This window comes from Labeo rohita, chromosome 2 (genome assembly GCF_022985175.1).
Source record: "Labeo rohita strain BAU-BD-2019 chromosome 2, IGBB_LRoh.1.0, whole genome shotgun sequence".
Classification (NCBI taxonomy): Eukaryota; Metazoa; Chordata; class Actinopteri; order Cypriniformes; family Cyprinidae; genus Labeo; species Labeo rohita.
The window spans coordinates 6427577-6450993 of NC_066870.1; the positions used below are offsets into that span (position 1 = coordinate 6427577).

The following is a 23417-nucleotide window of genomic DNA, read 5'->3' on the forward strand; positions in this document are numbered from 1 at the left end:
GGGGGAATTATGAATGAATGAATGAATGAATCAGTCAATCAATACAAATGAATCAATCTCCATAAACTACATGCTAAGCAGATTTTTAGTGGATTATTACATTATTACGTTATTACTTGTCTTTGACAAGTCAATGATATTAAACATCATTAATTTTGTGCACTGTCAGCTAAAGTGACCGGAAAAACCGGAAAATAAAAAAGACAAAAATGACACAAAAGGGTTAATAAAAAGAAAATGTAAAGAAGGTATTTAACTCTGATTGGTAGAACATAGCTACAATGCCAAACAAAGATAAATAAATATGCTAAAATGTATTTTAAATACATTTATTTTATGGTAAGTATACTACAAATACACTTACATATTTATGTACTTAATAAAATTACCCTGCAATTGTACTGTTAGGCCTGGTTTCACAGACTAAGCCAGGATTAGGCCATAGTTCAATTAGGACATTTAAGTAATTTTTATAAATGCGCCTTAGAAAAAACATTACTTGTGTCCACCTTGAGCCAAAACAAAGGCACTGATCAATTTTAAGATCGGTCAGTGCAGGTTTCTTTCAGTTAGAGCAGCTCAGACTTACATTTTAGTCTGAGACTAGGCTTCACAGCTTTGTCTGTAAAACCGAGGGGTTAGTGTATTAAACTGGTATACTTAAAATGTGTTAAATTGGAACAACTAATTTTGTACTTATAATGCACTTAATTGTGCAGAAGTAGAGCTGAAGTCCAACTAAAGAAATACTTACGTATATCTGATTGTGCTCAAGTGGAACTATTGCATTTGGTACACTGTAAATATCTTGCATTATTCAAAGATCATACAATCCTCATCAATAGTGACATTAAAACACATTTTTGGCTTAATATTAAGTAGTACTCCAAATGAAGTTTAATTATAATTTTTGTATCACTAAGTCTCAAATGATATGTCAGTAAATATGACAATAGATTTTAACTATATGTTATAAAACAAACTTTTGATATTTTATTGACTGTACGATTTCACGTGGGCTATATTTGTTAAGGTACAGTCACCAGGTTAGCAGTGTGTGGGTTTTGGACCGTGCAGTTCACACTTGTACATGCTATGTGGCACTGATGTTTCCAGTGTGGTAAGGAACTAACCATTTGGTTTGACCTTTGGCACATGGAAACTGATATGCATTCTAAATTAAAATATGTCCAAGATGTCCTTAACATGCGACAAAACTACACATCAGCTTAGACACCTGTCGGTCCTCATCACCTTGGTGCTTGGTGCTTTAAAAATTTTCTCGTAAACCTACATGCACAGTGTAATAAGCAAGCATCATCGTTTGGGAAATTTTGAAAATTTTTTCAGACCCTTTAACTTTCATGCATCTCACAATTTACATCCTAAAGTGTGCACAGTCATTTCCTCTTGTGTACCACTAGTTAATCAAGAATGAGAGCTGAGAAAAGAAATGACTAAAAATGAAAGTGTCAGACAGGAAACTGCAACTGCAACTCCATTTGCCATGGATTTAGATTAGAGCTATTGCTGTGACTTGTTCTTGCTCTCTTATATATCATTTATTGGTTGCTATTTCTCACCAAATCCAGTGTCGTCTCAGAACTTCAGTAATTGTATCATCTTAGAACAAAAACTACATGAGTAAACACAGTGACATTTCTGGTATCAGATGCGATTTGCATTGATTTGTCCATTAGTATCAGACAGTTTCACAACAGACAAAAAGACCACAGGAGGTGACAATGTTCTTGCCTAAGGCCCAAGCATGGAAACGTTCTCTGTACGTGATGCAAAGCAGCTCTCTCTTTACATGTGCTGTCAAAAGGACATCTAAAACAATACGTACAGATGTGTTTGTGTTTGCTAGGGCGGGTATCACTATTACTATTGTTCAGTGTTTAGTATGAAACTTTAGCCCATAACCCACAAAAACAGACTAATGGTTTAATGGTCTACTGCGATGTACTTTGTGTTCTGACACATTTCTATCCTGGCCAGCACTGAAGGGATAGTTCACTCAAAAATGAAAATTACCCTATGAGTTACTCACCCTCAAGCTATCCCAGCTGTATATGACTTTATTCTTTCAGACAAATACAATTGAAGTTATACTAAAAAAAAAGTCCTTTCAAGCTTTAGAATGGCAGTGAATGGCTGCTGAAATTTTGAAGTCAAATAAAGTGCATACATCCACCATAAAAAGTGCTCCACACGGAGGGATAATAAAGGCCTTTTGAAGTGAATTGATGCATTTGTGTAAAAAAAAAATATCCAGATTTAAAATTTTATAAAGTGTAATCTCTAGCTTCCGCTAACTGTCGTATGACATTCACGAGAGAGTGATGTTCCAGTGGATGACATAGGACGTAGGCGTAACGAAAGCTTCGGTGAGAATATGCTAGTTTCGCAGGAACTAACTTTTGTTTCAAGCAAAGGAAAACCAGTCTCCTCTTGGCTTATATCCTTTGACATTTTTCTTTACAAATCCTCATTTTGGACTTCTGATTTGTGACCGTGTTCTGTTTTGATCTCGCCTCTGTGCTTCCACTTTCGTCACTTCTCACCAAAGCTTATGCTACGCCTATGTCCTACGTCATCCGCTGGAGTGCCCGTATGACATTTAGCGGTTTATAAAGTTTCAAATATGGATTTTTTTTCTTACACAAATGCATCAATTCACTTCATAACCCTGTTGAAAAAACAGCATGTGCTGGTTAGGTATAATTTGAAGCATGGTGGCTGGTTTGAGCTGGTCCTTAGCTGGTCATGTGCTGGTCCTAAGATGGCCCTAAGCAACTATCTCCTGCTCAGGACCAGATTAAACCAGCTCATAACCAACTAAGGACCAGCTCAAACCAGCTGCCATGCTTCAAAACATACCTAACAGCATATGCTGTTTTTTTCAGCAGGGAAGGCTTTTATTCACCCCCCTGGTGCCATGTGGAGCAATTTTTTAAGATGGATTTATGCATTTAATTTTGCTTCAAAATCTTGACCACTATTCACTGCCATTATAAAGCTTGGAAGAGCCAGGACATTTATTAATATAACTCTGATTGTATTTGTCTGAAAGAAGAAAGTCACATACACCTATAGGATGGCTTGTGGGAGAGTAAATCATGGGGTAATTTTCATTTTTGGGTGAAATATTCCTTTAAAGGGGTCATCGGATGCCCATTTTCCACAAGCTGATATGATTCTTTAGGCTCTTAATCTAGTCTATAACATACTTTGGTTAAAATTTGTCAGTGGTAGTGTAAAAAACACCCTTTTTACCATGTCAAAATCAGCCCTGTTCAGAGCGAGCCATTCTATTGCATGTTCCTTTAAATGCTAATAAGCTCTGCTTACCCCACCCCTCTCTAGTCTGTGGGGTGAGGAGCGAGTCTGTTTACTTTAGCTGCATCAAAGAGTATAGAACACCAAGAGGCGAAACTTTTTGTAGGCGATGCTTTTTTGGTAACAGCCATTAGGTGATGCTTCGGTAGCACGGCCGCCATTTCCGAGTGAAAATGCCAACTGGACAACAGCACAGAAGCAGACAGAATGACAACAAAAGACAAGTCAAAGTGGAAATAAAAGAGCGCATGACTGCAGGGAAGTAGTGTGACATGAAAAAGTGCAAAAAGTCACTCTACGTGGTTAGACTTTTTTTTACGGATCAGAATCCATCACATCTTAAGTGCTCAAAATTGGCGAATCTCACAGCCAAATCTGAAGCGCAATAGAACATTTCTCAAATCAGTAAATTTTATGACTAATACAGTAAATGTTGCATTGTATTATTATATATGTTTTATGTTATCAGTTGTGGAATCGAGGCAGTTTTAGCCTGTTTTATTGAGTATTTTTATTTTATGCAACGTTACACATTACTATTATTTTTAGTTACTATTATACGTCTGACATATTGTATTTATACATTATATTGTAGGCTACGTTTTAAATCCCTGCAACACACTACAAACATGATGATCTTACAGAAAATGATGCATTGCCGTGTCTGTCATAACTGAATCATTAAATAATTTTGGAGACAGTGGCTATGTTAATCGTTTGCCAGCACTAATTTAAACTAGATTGAACAATTTTAAGATTTAAAGCAAACAGAATGGTTCTTAGCTTTATAAAAGTATTTTATAAAGCTTATGGAACCCCGGTAATTTAGCAGTTCCTTTGTTACCCCTGTAAATAAAGCAGAGGTATGCTTATTAACACTTCATTAATATGCATTATACAGAGGTAAGATGAAAAGAAAATCCCATCGAAACATTTCTAAAGACAGCCAGATCCTCTCAGAAATACATATAAACCTCCACAATAATTATCGCGATATAATTTTCCTCGATAATAAAAAATATCATAACGGACCGAGTTGCTTCCGTTATGAGCGCAGCTGCCGCGCGCCTACGTTTGAAATAACGAACTTGAGCACGCAAAAGATGCAATATGTGAACGGCTCCGTCACAGGAGCACTAAACAGCGGTGTGGAAAAGGCTACCTATCCACAAGTTTCCTACGCCCCATGAGGCCTTGCGTCAAAAGTGGGAGCGTCTTCCGGTTCAAATTAAACAAGCGGGACGTGACACTCATTCATTCAACAGTTGACAGGAGTGACGGGCCAATGAAGCCTCGTGAAGCACCGAGACTTTCCTCTGACTGTTTCGGGAAAAGATTCAAAGCTTCGAGAGTGTCGAAAACAGCGCGAACTGGTGGTTAGTAAAAAATAAAGCAGCCAAAAAAAATAAAGCCCGTCAAGCTTTTTTCTCAATCTCCATAGATCGATCCATGTTATATGCACAAATAAAAGCTTAAACATGTGTGTGTTTGTTTGTTGAATAAATTAATTTATCCATTGAACAGTGCCATTAAATGCCAGTACGAATTATCAGTATGATGTGATAGAAGAATAATGTACACATATATTAATTGCATATGGCTTATATTTAATTTTCCTGAAATAATTTGTATTCTTCATATTACTTGTATGACTGGGTATTTAAAAATCTAATTATTAAATAGTTCCCAATGAAAATGTACTTGCAAAGTAAGATCTGGGGGTCGAACATTAGGACACTCAAAGTAAATCGCGGTTCAAATGTCATTTTACTAGTTGACAGTCATTTAAGATTTAGCCATCTAAAAACTAGCTAATGATGTGGGAACGCAAATTCGAAAAGCATATGTTGTCTATAAAAACGTAATGGCATCTCTCATAAAGGTGTGCATCTTTACAAAGTAAACAATGGTCTAAAAACACTTAGCCTCTTCCCTAATTAGCACACAAAATACCATTGGTATACTACGTCCGCCGCCTCACCGGAAGTTGTACCCACGTTCTTTTTTACAGAAGCGCCCCCCGGAAACTTGTGGATAAAACCATGTAGTTATATTTTTACCATGGTACTGAGGTACCATTATGTGTGTTTTTAACTATGTTTATCATGATTTAAAATGTATGCTTGCTACTATGGGAGACCAAAGCTTAATTAAAAAAACAAAAAAAAAAACAAAACAAATAAATGTAACCATATAAAACTGAGGTTGCTACGATTTTTACAGAAGTTACTGATCAGTAATGAACAAAAATATACCTCTGCATCCTTAAGCTACTATCAAATGTGAAAAAGGTGATATTATTATTGTTGTTGTTGTTATTATTATTATTATTATTATCAGACAACCCAAACCTGTTTCTTGATTTGAAACAATATTAAAGTGCATATTGCAGGTTAGCGACCCCAGTGAGTTGATGTATAGAAAAATAATGTAGGAACTAGATTTTCTTGAAACTATACTTTAAAATACGATATTAAGGCTTCTGGAGTCGTTTTTGTGAGAGAATTTTAGTTCGGCATGTGAAAACCGCCAAAACAGGAAGTAACGTAACGAGGGGGAGCGCGGTCAATGTAAACAATAGAAAAACAATGGACCGCAATGATCGTTCGGACGCGGAGGAAATTTTAAATGTTTATTTACACTCGTATGACAGACTACACATACAATTATGAGTCTGCTATGTGGCCAAGAAAGCAGGGACAGCCCAGGATTAGACAGAACAACGGTCAGATGAGACGAATTGAGTTGTGGTGTGAGGACAACAGGGAAGATGTTTTGGTGAGAGACCAGTGTTAGCTTAGATATAACGTTACACATGTTAGCAAACGATATGTAATAAGGCTAAAGCAAAGCTAATATTGGTCATCTACGAGTATTGATGCTACTTAGACGTAACAGAAACTAATAATCGTTAATCAAGCGCGTCAAACTCGTTAATATCCGACACTAACGTTACGTGGTATAGCGATTTCTCGTCAACGCAGGAAAGAGAGAGAGGGAGATAAACACGTTTGTGTTTCATTATATTCTTGTGTGGGAAACCCCTACCTTCATGTGTTGTGTCAGTCATGAGTAGACAGTTTACAGAGGAAGAGGAAAACCTTTATAAAGGTTTTGAATGGCCCAGTTTTGGTGACAATCAATAAACAGTAACCACAATCACAAATTGTCTTACTGTATAAAAACTTGTTTATGAAGTTCACATCACATATATATCAAGCAGATCTGCATTTATGGTTAATTCAATTCAGTTTTATTTATACAGCACTAAATCATAAATATTGTTTCATAGCACTGTTAATACCTAACTCAAAACACAACATTGCAACTGTTACTATATATATATACAGTGGGTACAGAAAGTATTCAGACCCCCTTAAATTTTTCACTCTTTGTTATATTGCAGCCATTTGCTAAAATCATTTAAGTTCTTTTTTTTTCCTAATTAATGTACACACAGCACCCCATATTGACAGAAAAACACAGAATTGTTGACGTTTTTGCAGATTTATTAAAAAAGAAAAACTGAAATATCACATGGTCCTAAGTATTCAGACCCTTTGCCGTGATGCTCATATATTTAACTCAGGTGCCGTCCATTTCTTCTGATCATCCTTGAGATGTTTCTACACCTTCATTTGAGTCCAGCTGTGTTTGATTATACTGATTGGACTTGATTAGGAAAGCCACACACCTGTCTATATAAGACCTTACAGCTCACTGTGCATGTCAGAGCAAATGAGAATCATGAGGTCAAAGGAACTGCCTGAAGAGCTCAGAGACAGAATTGTGGCAAGGCACAGATCTGGCCAAGGTTACAACAAAATTTCTGCTGCACTTAAGGTTTCTAAGAGCACAGTGGCCTCCATAATCCTTAAATGGAAGACGTTTGGGACGACCAGAACCCTTCCTAGAGCTGGCCGTCCGGCCAAACTGAGCTATCGGGGGAGAAGAGCCTTGGTGAGAGAGGTAAAGAAGAACCCAAAGATCACTGTGGCTGAGCTCCAGAGATGCAGTTGGGAGATGGGAGAAAGTTGTAGAAAGTCAACCATCACTGCAGCCCTCCACCAGTCGGGGCTTTATGGCAGAGTGGCCCAACGGAAGCGTGTCCTCAGTGCAAGACACATGAAAGCCCGCATGGAGTTTGCTAAAAAACACCTGAAGGACTCCAAGATGGTGAGAAATAAGATTCTCTGGTTTGATGAGACCAAGATAGAACTTCTTGGCCTTAATTCCAAGCGGTATGTGTGGAGAAAACCAGGCACTGCTCATCACCTGTCCAATACAGTCCCAACAGTGAAGCATGGTGGTGGCAGCATCATGCTGTGGGGGTGTTTTTCAGCTGCAGGGACAGGACGACTGGTTGCAATCGAGGGAAAGATGAATGCGGCCAAGTACAGGGATATCCTGGACGAAAACCTTCTCCAGAGTGCTCAGGACCTCAGACTGGGCCGAAGGTTTACCTTCCAACAAGACAATGACCCTAAGCACACAGCTAAAATAACGAAGGAGTGGCTTCACAACAACTCCGTGACTGTTTTTGAATGGCCCAGCCAGAGCCCTGACTTAAACCCAATTGAGCATCTTTGGAGAGACCTAAAAATGGCTGTCCACCAACGTTTACCATCCAACCTGACAGAACTGGAGAGGATCTGCAAGGAGGAATGGCAGAGGATCCCCAAATCCAGGTGTGAAAAACTTGTTGCATCCTTCCCAAAAAGACTCATGGCTGTATTAGATCAAAAGGGTGCTTCTACCAAATACTGAGCAAAGGGTCTGAATACTTGACCATGTGATATTTCAGTTTTTCTTTTTTAATAAATCTGCAAAAATGTCAACAATTCTGTGTTTTTCTGTCAATATGGGGTGCTGTGTGTACATTAATGAGGAAAAAAATAAACTTAAATGATTTTAGCAAATGGCTGCAATATAACAAAGAGTGAAAAATTTAAGGGGGTCTGAATACTTTACGTACCCACTGTATATGTGTATATATTATACATATATTATATTATACATACACGCACACACACACACATATATATATATATATATATAACAAATGTAGATGTACCAAACATATATTACTGAAACAAAAATATACCATCTGACCCATTTAAAAACATTTAACAATCTTTCAGTGTGGGTATCACACTAATGTGTTGTTAACATTTTAAAATGTGAATGCTGTGCTAGATACACGCCAACAGCTTCATCTTGTTGATCCTCTGGAGGGATCTGGAACGGGGAGCAGGTGTAGTGGAAGACAAGAAAGTGCTGCATTCTCATAGAGCCTTTGGTGACCTGCAGTATTCCACTATCATTCATTGCTGACCATGCTTTTCCACTTGGCCTCCATCACATCTGCATCTCCATTAGGAGTGGAAGCTGCAGTCCAGTAGAGGTGGTTAATAACAGCTGGCCTCCACTACTTCAGATCTTCACACACCGTCATGTCTTGCAATGTCTCCCAAAGCCTTATAAAGCTATTAGTAAAGGCCCGTCTCTTCATCTGTACAAACGCACGTAGGCACGGACGATAGCGCCGTCCTTTTTCTTGTTATCAAACCTGTGGACTTGATGTCCTGACATGTTGGAGTTTGAGCAACCTCCAAAAACGCAATAATTTACCATGACGATAATCAATTGAAATAAAGAAATAACTATAGGAAACACACTGACTCAAGACCGCTCCTAGTGAAAACCAATAGACCGCGGCAAACGACTCCCTCTCGTGACGTCATATGACGTGACAAAAAAAAAAAAGCTCTTTTTGAGAACTGTCAAGGAAATTATCACTTTTTCTTCTCAGTTTGTGTCCTTGCGTCTTGTAAAACATTTTTAAATCCTGCATTAACGATTCATATGGTATTTTCATACAAGGATATATGTTTATTTGGAAAACGTTTTTAACCTGCAATATGCACTTTAAACTCATTAGAACATACAGAAATTAATTTTTCTATTTAGATATTTAGGAAAATTAATGGTCTGGTTTCTGCAACTTTAACTTTGGAGCAAAATCTGACTTTAAACGTGAAAGAAATTAAGATTTGACATTTATCGTGATAATTATCGATATCGTGATAATTGTTTTGCCCATATCGCCCAGCCCTAAATTCAATATTTCGAATTTTCTTGGAATATTTCGAGCATTGCGAACAGTGAGCTTGCTGTGCCTGTCCAGTATTTTCTCTGTTAGTGCATCTATTCTTGTGTTTCTGTTCTCTGTCCTCTGTTAATGTTCTTTTTATAGACATTGTAACATTTCCACAAATTTCCATGGTTGAAAGCAAAAACAATACAATACAAACCAGTGGGCCGATATCCCTGCGTGACAGGCCTGTCCTTGGCAAAAAACAACAACAAAAAAACCACACAGTGTGTCTGCTCACCGGGAAAATGCCTGGTATGCCAAATTACTAATCCAGCCATGCATTGGCCCTGTCCTAAATGGCATCCTAAACCCTCATGTTCTTCCTCTGAGCCTACACGTTTGTCACGTAATGTAGTTTCGACTATCAGGTAGAAGTCTGCTGAGGAGCTCAGCTCAGTGTGGGTCCTGTGGAAATGTGCAGTCGCAAGCAGTTTTCTGAAACCTAACATAACGAACGAGACATCCTACAGTCTTGTAGACTTAACAGACATGCATTGTAAGACCACAAGACTGCAAGTTTACATGACGCGTGCTATTTGGGACAGGCAGAGAAAGAGCTTTAACAAAGTGATTGTGGAGGAATCCAAGTGACCCATGAGTCTAATTATAAAAAATATAAAAATAAAAGAGATGAATAACTGTGTAAAGGATACCTATGGTTGACAAGAAACACCTAAATTAACAGTAACACTTTAGTCATTGTCAAATAAGATGATGCTATAATGAATATTACACTGATGAAGAGGGCCCTGTAGAAAATGCATGTATGACATCATGTCTACTGAAACATCATGTGCTCATGTTGATGAAGCTAATGTTTCCCCTTTGGGTATGAATGTACACTAAAACATGATAAGCACAAAAGAGGAAGCCACTGTGGTGCACAAGAGTGTATGAACACACACACAGACAGACAGAAAGACACGAATGCAACGTCTGTTGCCAACCACTAAGGCAAAAAACCAAAACCAACATTTAACGTTGTGCAAACCCTCAACTGTCTCTCTTAGTTGCCTAATACTTGTTTCATCTTTAATCTCTAAACAATTTTAAAGCAAGTTGACTATAATAATCAAAAATTAGCCACCTAAAGCCTAAAAAACCATTATAACACTGACTTAAACTAGCCTATATATACTGTTGCCATGCAAGTATTGTTTTGGAAATTTGCAACCTTTTTATCTTTAAACCTCACAAGTTGCTATCTGAAGCAGCTGATACTCACACCTAATTTAGGTGATGTTGATGGTATTGTGTTCTCTTTTTTGAAAGCACATGACTTTGTTACTGGTTTCATATGTGACTGTTCTGCCGTTCCTAGGTGTGCTAATGTAAAAACAGCCACATATTTTGCATGCCAATGCCTGTATTGTAAGCCATGCAAATGTTTTCTAAAATAATTCGAACGTAACAGACATGTTTTCTCAAAAGATGCATTTGAATATGGAAGTTTGTTTACTGTGTCTGTTGTTCTTGAGTATATTAAATTCTCTCCATGTGCACGTGTCTTTCGTAAATGGGTAAATTATGGGTAATTATGTTCAGCAAGGGCTTAAAATAACAGCAGGCCTTGCATTCCAACAGGTCACCTTCTCTTTTAATGTTTGAAATGATTGTGGTAGAATTTCAAATGTCTACGAATGATAAAGAAACATTGATGCTTTACACAATTTACTGAGAGGAGACTATTGAAGGGTCAAATACAGTACTTTTTTTGAGCTTGTGTGATTCAGATCAACTTGGTGTTGCTGTGCCACAGAAAATGATTCATTGTTGTGCTTTGTCGCCACTTAGTGGTCAAGTTTATTGAAGTCAAATATATGTTTTTTTTGTATTTTGCACAAAAATAAATCGCTGCTCTAACCTCAGACCACCCACAGTTCATTCACTGACCGTAACTGTGTCCATAGTCACTCCTGGATAGCTTTCTCCTGATCTACAAACATGAGTTATGTTTCCCACAGTGCAACGAGATTGGGACTGCGTACAATATAAGAAAAGTCCGTAAGATACGGCCCAGTTTACCTTGTTAATTTGAAGGAATTTTCAGTATTGATTTCTCACAGGTGTTTTATGTGTAGGCCTACTATTATCATAACAATATTAACTGTCCATATATACTACTATATAAACTACACACACACACACACACACACACACACACATTATATATATTTGATCTGAAGTACAGCAAAACAGTAACATTTTAAAATGTTTTTACTACTTTAATTGTTTTCTATTTGAATATATTTTACAATGTAATTTATTCTTGTGATCAAATCTACATTTTCAGCATTATTACTCCAGTTTTCAGTGTCACATGACCCTTCAGAAATCATTCTAATATTCTCATTTGCTGTTCAAGAAACATTTTGTTTTTATTATCATCATCAATATTTAAAACAGTTGAGTACATTTTTTCAGGATTTTTTGATAGAAAGATCCAAAGATCAGCATTTATCTGAAATAAAAAGCTTTTGTAACATTATACACTATACCATTCAAAAGCTTGGAGTCAGTATTATTTGTTGATTTATTTATTTATTTATATTTTTGTGAAAGAAATGATAGAAATTAACACTTTTATTTATCAAGGATGTTACAAAATATTTCTATTTCAGATAAATGCTGTTCTTCTAAACTTTCTATTCATCAAAGAAACTTGAAAAAATTTACTCAGCTATTTTCAACATAATAATAATAATAATAATAATAATAATAATAATAATAATAATAATAATAATTTTAATTTTTTTCTTTCTTTTTTGAGCAGAAAATCAGAATATTAGAATGATTTCTGAAGGATCATATAACTGGAGTAATGATGCTAAAAATTCAGCTTTGAAATCACAGGAATAAATTACATTTTAATATATATATAAATAGTAAACAGTTATTTTGAATAATAAAATATTTTTAAAAATGATCTGTTTTTTTTTTGCTGTACTTTTGGATCAAATAAATGCAGGCTTGGTGAGTAGAAGACATTTCTTAAAAAAAAAACATTAAAAAACTTTTGACTGGTAGTGTGTGTATATATATCCTATATCTATATCTATATATCACATACACACACACACACACACACACACACACATATTAAGTGCTGACACAATTTTTAATGTTTTATGTTAATTTATTTAAATTTTATATATATTTTTACTTATATATATATTTTCATCTTTTTATATAAGCAATCCAGGATGTTCCTGCATCAGAGTGGTCATATTTAAATGGTCCTTTAAAATAATTTTACAAATTTCCTCCTGACGGTCATAACATCAATCATAAGAAAACCTAAGCAATAATGTTTCTTAATAATAAAAAAGAATGACATCATCATCATCTATAATCACTATCATCATCATAATAACTTGTTTAAAAAAAATATCTGACCGATAGGCTGCACTATTATAGAAATGAACTGTAAATGACTGTGCAAGATCTGTTAAAAAAGCAGCATTCAAATTCTCATTTTCTTATTATTCTTGATTTCTCAACAGTATGCTGATAACCAGGAAATTACTAAATTCGTTCAGGCCCATAACAGATCCTTTTAATCCCATATGAAATTATTTTTTCATGCGTGAATTTTTCCCGTTATAGTTTAACGTGAGATGTAGCTAATTGATCTAATTTGCTGTGAGCAGGAAAAATAAAACAGAAGGCAACAGCGGAATATTAACCATTTAGAGCAGATCCTACTGTGACTCTGTAAACGTGTTTTTCCTTCCAAAAACTTTATATGGCAACATAATGATAAAAACTGACGTGCTATTTCAGTCCAAAACTAAAAAGGTCATGCTTACCAAATATAAAATTAAAAAAAAAAAGCAATAGTTAAACTTGATGTACATTAATGATTCGTCATTATGAAGTCATCTCTTTCCATGCTTTTGCAGAACGGACTGGTAGACGTCGGACTTCAGAAATCTGGGATAGCAGTCTCTCGCCATTAGACTGAAGATCATCTTCTGTGCCGTATCAAATGAGTTCAGGGTTGGCTCAGAGATGTTGTTTGTAATATTTGTACGAGTCCCAGAATCTATATTGACCTGAAAAGTAAGGGCAACAGTGTTTTGTCTTTCATGTCATTTATAAAAAAAAAATAAATAAATAAAATAAAATAAAATAAATAAATTAATTAATTTTAAATAAATAAAGAAATAAAATTTTATAAATAATTATTTTAAAATAAATATTTTGTTTGGGGGGTGTCAAGAGGGGCAAAGATTCATTTGAATACATCAAATAAAATCCATTTATTGATTGACTGATTTATTTTTGTTGTAGATGTAATAGAACTTACATACCTAAGACTAAACTAATATCTGATTTCTATCTTAAAATGCTGAATGCTTGCACCCCCTAAAGGATGAAAGTGAAACTTTGAGCGAGGAGCTCTCTCATGAACTTTTGAGCAGCACGACCGAATAATTGATTCCCTCAGTAGGACATTAAAGGAATCCAGCAAAGTTCAGTCAAAGGCATCTCATTCACCTGTCTCGGTGCTTCCGTTTGCACAAACTCAGTGTAGATTTGGTTTGCCCTGCTGATCATCTCTGGTCCGCTCGTGATCTTTTTGTATTCCTCACATGCCAGCCAGAACAGAATATTTTCCTCACTGTATTCCGACTTTAGGAAGTCCTGGAAAGCCGCCTGTCCCGCTGCAGCATGACACCATGAGAGTTTATTATGACAAATCATTAAGTGTTGTTGAAACGGAAATGAGAATATTAATATTTGAACATAATGTAAGCAGCAAAAATTCATTATACAATATTTGACATGCTTTATACAGCAGTGAGATTGAGATGTATCACTTCAACATGAACCACTGACGTCAGTCAAACATAATTTGACTAGTGTTTACAAAAGACAGAGTAGCTCTATTTATTTTTTTAACATTTGCATTATGCCATCAAACTCCAACGTCTGACAAATCGACTGCGTAATAATCCATAAGTATCTTTGTATGCTTCCAGTAGACAATAAGCAAACTGTAATAAATCCAAATATTACATTTTAAAAATATTACAATGAATAAATAAATAAATAAATACTAAATAACAACACTAAATAATACATTTTATTGAATATTTTTCTCACTAAATATGGCTAATAAAATACACATAAACTACTAATCAAAAGTTTTTAGTTTTTTTATTAAGATATTTAATGTTTTTTTTTTTTTTATTATTTAAGAAGACTTCTGCACACCAAGCCTGCATTTATTTGATCAAAAGTAGTACAGCAAGAGTAAAATTTTGAAATATTTTTACTGTTTAAAATAATTGTTCCATTTGTTAAATGAAGTAAATAATTCAATTCGAAATAAATTTCCATTTAAATATATATCAAAATGTAATTTGTTCCTGTGATCAAAGCTACATTTTTAGCATCATTACTCCAGTCTTCAGTGCCACATGATCCTTCAGAAATCATTCAAATATGCTGATTAGCTGTTCAAGAAACATTTATTATTATCAATATTTAAAACACTTGAGTACATTTTTTCAGGATTATTTTTTGAATAGAATGATCAGCATTTATCTAAAATAAAAAGCTTTTGTAACATTATACACTATACCATTCAAAAGCTTGGATTCACTTTTTTGAGGGAAAAAAAAAAATAGAAATTAATACTTTTATTTAGCAAGGATGCTTTAAATGAATCAAAAGTGATGATACAGACATATATAATGTTACAAAATATTTCTATTTCAGATAAATGCCGTTCTTCTGAACTTTCTATTCATCAAAGGAACCTGAAAAAAATTCTTCCCAGCTGTTTTCAACATAATAATAGTAATAATCAGAATCAGAATATTACAATGATTTCTAATGATGCTAAAAATTCAGCTTTGAGATCACAGGAATAAATTACATTTTAAAATATATTCAAATTGAAAGTACTTATTTTAAATAGTAAACATATTTCAAAATTTTACAGTTTTTGCTGCATTTTGGATCAAATAAATTTGATGAGCAGAAGAAAAAATCTTACTGTTCGAAAACTTTTGACTGGTAGTGGATATATCTATAAAATATCATATTTAGTTATTTTTATTTAATAATCATTAAAACAAATGTGTATTTTTTTGGCTGATTAAAAATGTTTTTTTACTATTATGAATTAGCCACATTCTTTACAAGTAATATTTATACATTTTTTCTTAAATTGACGGCACACAATGTTCTTTCCAGCATCAGGAGAGAATATTCAGAGCTGATTTTTCTTACCTTTACAGGACAGAAGCTTCTCGATGGACTCGCCCCAAGAGTCCACATCATCAACGGGTTCCTGAGAAAAGCAACAAAATCTACCCTTGAAAATTACATGGAGATCCTTCACTGGTGAAGCTGATTGTGATACAGATTTCAAACATATTGATTACAGAATCCTAGCATTTCAATCCAATTGCATTCTGCCAATAATATCCCCAATTTAAAAATCCTTCGAATCTGAAATTCCTCGTGACCAGTAAATTCAAGCGTGTTACTCGCTAATATAATTTCAAAATAAGAATGCGGATGGAATCATTAATAATCAGGGACTCACTTTATGGCCATCTCTGACAGCAGTGTCCTCTGCATGGAGTCTCCTTCACTCTCTGAATCTGTGTGCCTCTGGAGGGTCTAAACACATTTACTGGCATGAATGGAACACATGGAAATCAGCATGCAAAGCTTTGGGCAGGGTCACCTCCTCAGTCTGTAAGGTCATGAAGAAAACATCTTCACCACGTAAGTGATGGCCTGCTCATCGGTCAACTACTGAGCTTATTGAGAGATAATGCAAGTTAAACAGTGATGCTTATACAATTTGATACGGTGAATCTGTGAGAACACAATGAAACGTGATGTTTCCTGACACATAAAGTATATACAATGTTGAAATAAAACAGCCGAAGCACTTAGAAATAATTGATCAAATACTTAAAATGACATATCTTTAAGTATCTATGAGGCAGGGAAAATTCTAGGTGCTAAAATGCAATGCATTATATCATCAAACAACAACAACAACAAAAAATGTTTATTTATTTATTCATTCATTCATTCACATTCCACATATGTAAGAATATCATACAAGTTTGGAACGTAATGAAAAAAAAATCATTTTAAGGAGAACTTGCCCTTTACGGGCAACAATAATAGGTCAAAATCTCTCATAAATAATGTGTTGCATAATTTTACATCTGATCCATTGATCCAATACACTGTTTGCAAATTGTTTGCAAAATTTGTAAACACAAGTCATGCTAAAAAACTGATCTAGTAGATGTTTCAAGATTTTTTTTTTTTTTACGTACAATAAATCAATTGAATTTAATACATTTTTTATTGATGTAAATAATATATTAAATGCTAAATATTTAAAATGTTAAATATAATAAATTAAATAGTGTAAATATCCAAATTAAAATATTAGGTAATTGCATCTAAAATTAGCGAGGGGCAGTAAGTTACATTTTAATACTCAAGCTGAAAAATGTAATATTTATTTTTTTCAATTAATTATAAAATATGTTATTTATTTTCTTTTAATTATATATGTATGTATATATATATATATATATATATATATATATATATATATAACACAGTGTATTATATTTATTATTTTAAATCTAATAATATATTAATATAATAATTAATAAAATAAATGCCTGAAATGTTGTTTATGTATTTATTATTTTTATTTATTGATTTATTTTTATTTGTTTGTTACATATGTTGACACATTTGATAAATTAAATATTTTGCTGCATCTAAAATTCAAGCTGGAAAATTTTATTTGATTTATTTCAATTTATTTATTTATCAAATTTGTATATATTTTTTAAAAATTCAAAAAAATATGTTTTCATTTGATTGTGTGTGTGTGTGTGTATATATATATATATATATATATATATATATGAAATAATTTGATACATACATTGATACATTTTATACATTTAATATTTTGATGCATATAATTCTAATACTATATTAATATAATAACAATTATTAAAATAAATCTCTAAAATGTTATTTATGTATTTGTTATTTTTATTTATTTATTTAGTTTGTTTACTTGTTTTAGATTAATTTTTACAATTCATTTTTACCACCTGGAGAGCTACAAAGAATAAATGCACAAAATTTCAACATCATATTATGTCTAAAGTATTCACTTTACAAAGAGCCCATTGATGTAAATCATAAATATTATACTTAAGCAATTGATATTTCACATAAGGTTATGTTCTTAAATACTTAGTAGTTCTACTAGTTCATACATTTGAAGTTGTCCACGCAGCTTGTGCGGCCGGTCCCAGTTCTTGTTGGTACCACAGCAACACCTGCTTGTGTGATGATCCAGGTGGGTCTCCATTAGGTCATCACCACATATATCCACAATATTGAAATCACAGAATGGAAATCCTGCCATAACCAAATCGCATGTGGTTGAAATAGACCTAAATTGAACTATTTGCCTATTATTTATGATCTAATCCTTTCACTGGTCCCAGAATACCGATGCACCTCCTGTTTAATTTTCCATCAGTTCCCATAATCTAGGCTCTACAAGGCTCTACAAGTATATCTCAGATAACACAAGAGTTATTTGGATGTTTGAGGAGTGCTTACAAATGTCAGAAAGCCATTGCATTAGACACAAAACACCAAACCAACAGGCATCTGCAAACAAATGATGCTGGAGCTTTTCTCAGAACTCAAGCCGTTTTTGCAATGATTGGTAACAAACTGGTTTCAGGGTGATTTTAAAGGCTGTACTGTACAAAGTTCTCCTCAAGTTCATACAGGTGTACTTTATCATTATATCATTAACTATGAACATGATCCAGTTGTTGTATAATGCTTTAATGCTTAATAATGCAGAAGTGTGCTTGTAATGCAGAAGTGTGTCCTGCTGCCGTCTTTGTCTGATGATGCCTGAAATCAGTTCCATAATTGCTTACGTTTGTGTGTTTCTGTCTGGTTCACTATAATGAGCTGTGATTTTGAATACTGTGGGATCAGGGGTTAAAGAGTTAAAGCGTCATTTTATTGGAAATTTGAAGTGATGGTTTTTGGGCGGGCAGTGGAAAAGTGGTATTTAAAATTCCTACCACAGGTTATGGTTTTATTCACGGGTAACACTAGATCTGAAGGTCTAGGAACAGATGAATAGCCTGGACATAACAAAAATAGCACAACTGCAAACAAATCACCTATCTAACCTTTATCTGAATGTCATCACTTAAAAAAACGATTTCTGCGTGATCCCCTCTGAGCTCTCCTTTGGTATTGTCTCAGTTTGTCAGCGGCCATGTAAATATCCAGAAGCAATGGAAAATCCTCTGACAGATTTGCATGCATAATGACTTACACATGGCCAGGAGAATTTGGTTTCCAAAAAAGCTGGCAAGGGTGAGGACACACTCACCTGTGCTTACTCCTGAAATCAAAGTTATTCATATACTGCGACTCACAAGAACACGTACTTTCACCTGTATTTGTCCCTTTGTCTACTTTGTGTTCATCTACACTTCTCTGATTCATGGAAAGAAGAGACGTGCACAGTTTCAGGAAATTGTAACAACATAAATAATTCATATTTTCATATTTCCAGACTGGGTGGAATCGACTGTAATGCATCATTATGTTCACACTGGACTGTGAAGAGAACACAGAGCTGAAAGCAGTCTTGTTGGAGACGGACTCATTTGTCTGTGTAATTTGTTTGTAGCACCTGTGTCTGACGTCTGTGTGTTTTTTTGTCTTCGATGGGGTCAACAAGATCAGGCATTCCCTTTGTCAGGCTTGAAAACGAGACACTATATTTAGAATTCTCTTTGGGAGAACCCAGATGAAAAGTCTGGCATGAATCAAACTGTGCCTGCGTACTGTATACTGAGAAAGCTGACTAGTAATATAAGGCCTGGAATGATCCTTGAAAAGCATCCTAGTGTCATAAAAAAATTCAGTCTGCCCATTTATAGTTGAGTCTGTCAAGGATAGGATTTTCATGAGGAGTTAAGCTAAGCTAACAGGCTAATTGGCTACAGTAATGGTATTGCGTAATATGAGCTAACTAAAACCACAATGAATGAGAAATGTGTAGTTTTGGTTTCTATAGCTTAGGTTTTATAATAACACAGGGGTTCTCAACTCTGGCATTCGAGGTCCACTTTCCTGCAGAGTTTAAAACATGGCGAATCAAGGTGTTCGAGATCACTAGAAAGTTACTGGTGGGTGAGTTTGATCAAGGTTGGAGCTAAACAGGAAAGTAGACCTTAAGAACCCCTGTGTTAATATATGCGTCATTCCACAAAATCGATGAGAAAATATTTGTCTCAACATAAAATACAGAAGCTTAGTAGGCCTAATTATTCTGCTACAGCTATGCGCAGTTCAAAATGAGGTGGTTTTATTCCTAGTAAGAATATTTATTATTGTTGCCCACTTTAAACATTGTAAATACAGTTTAAACATTAACACTGCGCTGTGCTTACATACAGGTAAATAAAAAACTTAAATGATTAAATTAAAATGTACTGTACTGAAAAGTTAAATAAAAACCGTACCCAAACCAGGCTACACGCCAGTCGCTCGCACTGAGAGCGCCTCTCTTTACGTGATCAACGAAACGATTCTGACTCCTGCTTCAGTGTGCTGCGGTTCAGCAATGTGCGCTGTATGGAGCAGACGCTTTGGAGCACCGCAGACCACGCTCTCGCACAAATGCGACCACCTCAAATTTTTACTTGTACTTTCTCAAAAAGTTATTGCAACTCTAGAGCCCTGTTAATTTATATTTAATTCAGTGATTCCTCCGCGTACCACTAGAGGGATTCCCACTTTGAGAACCAGTGGTTTAATATAATAACAAATAACTGTGCAATTTAAAAACATAACAATTTTATGTTAAGGGTAAGGTTTTTGGCCTGTCCCTCACTATGCACTCCAAAAAATGCTAGGTTAAAAACATTTGGCACCTCAGCGCTGGGTAAATATTGGTCAGAACACATGATGGGTTATTTTGACCCAGCTGGTTGGGGTAAATGTTTTTATCAAACATGCTGGGTTATTTTATTTAAAGGGGTCATTGGATGCAAAGTTCGCTTTTACATGCTGTTTGAACATTAATGTGTGTTGGCAGTGTATGTACACACCTACCCTATACAGAAAAAATCCATGCAGTGGTTTTTAATTAATCTGTAAAAATAATATCCCCTCTTTCAAATCGAGCCATTCTCAGATGCCTGTCGGTGTGGCGTCACACCAACAGAGGCCGCTCCCACAATAGTTGATTGACATGAGCGTCTTACCTCAGATCAGCTGGAACAGTCCAACCTCCATTGTTTCGATGCCGGAGCAGGGATGTAAATTAATGAGGTGTTGTGTTGCTGGATGTAATAATGAACATAGTAGTCGTCATTTACTCCCGACATCTGAGCCGCTGAAGACGCAGTGGATTACATTTGTTTGTGAAGGGAATGCACCTGCCAATCTACATAAATGCGTCTATGTTCGCCCAAATCATTCGTGATCCAACTTCACCTACACAGAAGTGAGTAAAAGGTTATTTTTATGAATCTCTGCAATCACCTTTCCTAATGACGTGATAGTTAGCAAGTTTCACAGCTAAATGCTAATTTTGATAAGGTAAAAAGGGTGTTTATTATTTATCATTAAAAATTTTTAACCAAAGTATATTATAGATGATCGCCGAAACGATCGGCCAAAAAAATAAAAAATAAAAATAATAATAATAATTATATACTTTTTAATGACAAATGCTTGTATTGCACTAGCTCGACTACACACATTACGTAATAATGTTTGAAATGTCACGTGTGGTTACTTCTTCGTCCGCGTACTTTGGTTCAAAAAGGTAGGGTTTTGTGAATTCCGTTTGACTTTCTTTGGACATGCGCTTTGTAAACACTGGGTCGGTACTTCCGCCAATGTCACGCGTGAGGTCAAGCTACTGCGAGCAGTTGTGGTTAAAAAGTATATAAATTTGATTTTTTTTTTGTTTGTTTGACTAGATAAGACCCTTATTCATCGGCTGGGATTGTGTAGAGCTCTTTAAAGTCGCACTGAAACTGCAATTTGGACTTTCAACCTGTTGGCTCCCATTGAAGTCCACTATATGGAGAAAAATCCTGGAATATTTTCATCAAAAACCTTCATTTCTTTTTGACTGAAGAAAGACATGAACATCTTGAATGACATGGGGGTGAGAAAATGATCAGGAAATTTTTATTCTATAAGTGAACTAATCCTTAAAAGAATGTTAATGTATATAAATCATTTACTCATCCTCAAGTTGTTCCAAACCTGTATAAATTCCTTTTAGCTGTTGAACACAAAAGAAGGTATTTTGAAGAATGTTGAATTGACCAGAGAATTGACTGTTGCCAGTGACTTCCATATAGAGAGAAAAAGAAGAAACTCATACTCAACTCAAACTTAAGTTGTGGAGGATGAGTAAATGATGACAGAATGTTAATTTTTAGGTGAACTATCCCTTTAACCTCACATCATGTGTTAAAATGTACAAACTCCATCATCCAGCAGGGGGAGCTGTGGTTCCTAAATGAACTTTCTCTCACCTCTCTTCCTCCCAGCCTGCTGCACAGTACACATCCACCTGCAAAACACCCCCACCACACTTAAAAGCATCAACAGGGATGAATTTGTGTTATCAGTGCCAAATCTTCACACGGTGCTACGCCGTCAGTCGGGTTATGGTGACACACAAGCATACGCTTCAACTTTTGTGTTGTTTTTCTGTTAGTGTCAGCTAAAAGATATCATTAACTAACTATATTCTGCTGCATGGCTGTATAATGGTGGCATGGAGAGATGATGTGCAGTAAGTGTTTATTAGTCTGCTCTAGGATGACAGAAAAAACGCCCATAATCCTTTCCACATTTTGTCATTTGTGTAGCTTAGCAAGATGATGGTGGTTTGTATATATCATCTGGAGGAGTAAATACTTTTACTTTCATTTCACAAATCACAGATGATATATCAGATAATATTCATTTGTTCAGATCATATCATTTTAGACAGTCGTACTGCTAAATTCTGTCAGCATTGACTCACCCTTATGTCATTTCAAACATGTATGACTTTCTTCTGCAGAACACAAAAGAAGATATTTTGAATGAAAGTCAGTGGGGTCCAAACAACCCCGAACCTCGCTGATATTCATTGTACACTGTAAAAAAAGAAATCTGTAAAAAAAAAAAACAAAACAAAACAAAAAAAAAACAGATAATGTCCAGATGGAAAATTACCAGTACATTTTCCACTTGATTTAGCAAGATGTCCTTCAAACACAACACTATGAAAAAATCAATATGGAAAATTCCTTATTAACACAGTACATTGGGCTGTATTTACACTGTGTGTGTGTGTGTGTGTGTATAAAAGATTTCGTCATGTTCCATGGAAGAAATACAAACAAGAAAGTCAAACAAGTTTGCAACGAGTTTGAGTAACTGCGTATTTTTTCATTTTTGGTGAACTATCCCTTTAAGAATAGCTTCTCTTTCCCGTCAGGGTCAAATGCTTTTGCAGAAACATCTGGTGTATCTCAAAGTAGCACTGTGGGGTGTTAAATACAACAACACATTGATCATATCACCATAACACTTGTCTGTATTACAATTTCCTGCAACAAGAGCTATACCACATAAAGCTTTGTTTCCATATGGTTATGCAGAGTAAATGTCCATTTTGGTTACCTTACGGTATAAGACATCCTCTGTACAGTCAAAGCCATAATCAGTCTTCTATGTTTGTAATGATGACACATTTCTGCCTGATCTCACAAGCTCATGAAACAGTTCATTAGTCAACATCCATTTATGATTCATGAAACCTCAGTTCTTTCAGTTTAATAGCTAT

At 35.0% G+C, this 23417-nt stretch overlaps 1 protein-coding gene across 1 annotated transcript; it reads right to left on the reverse strand.

The window, feature by feature from the left end:
- Positions 1-12718: 12718 nt before the first annotated feature.
- Positions 12719-16110, reverse strand: rgs1 (regulator of G protein signaling 1). Its single transcript, XM_051132489.1, has 4 exons — positions 16062-16110; positions 15743-15822; positions 14000-14166; positions 12719-13554 (listed from the first exon to the last, which is right to left on the reverse strand). The coding sequence occupies exons 1-4, from the start codon at positions 16094-16096 to the stop codon at positions 13378-13380; spliced, it is 459 nt and encodes a 152-aa protein (XP_050988446.1). The 5' UTR covers positions 16097-16110; the 3' UTR covers positions 12719-13377.
- Positions 16111-23417: the final 7307 nt, after the last annotated feature.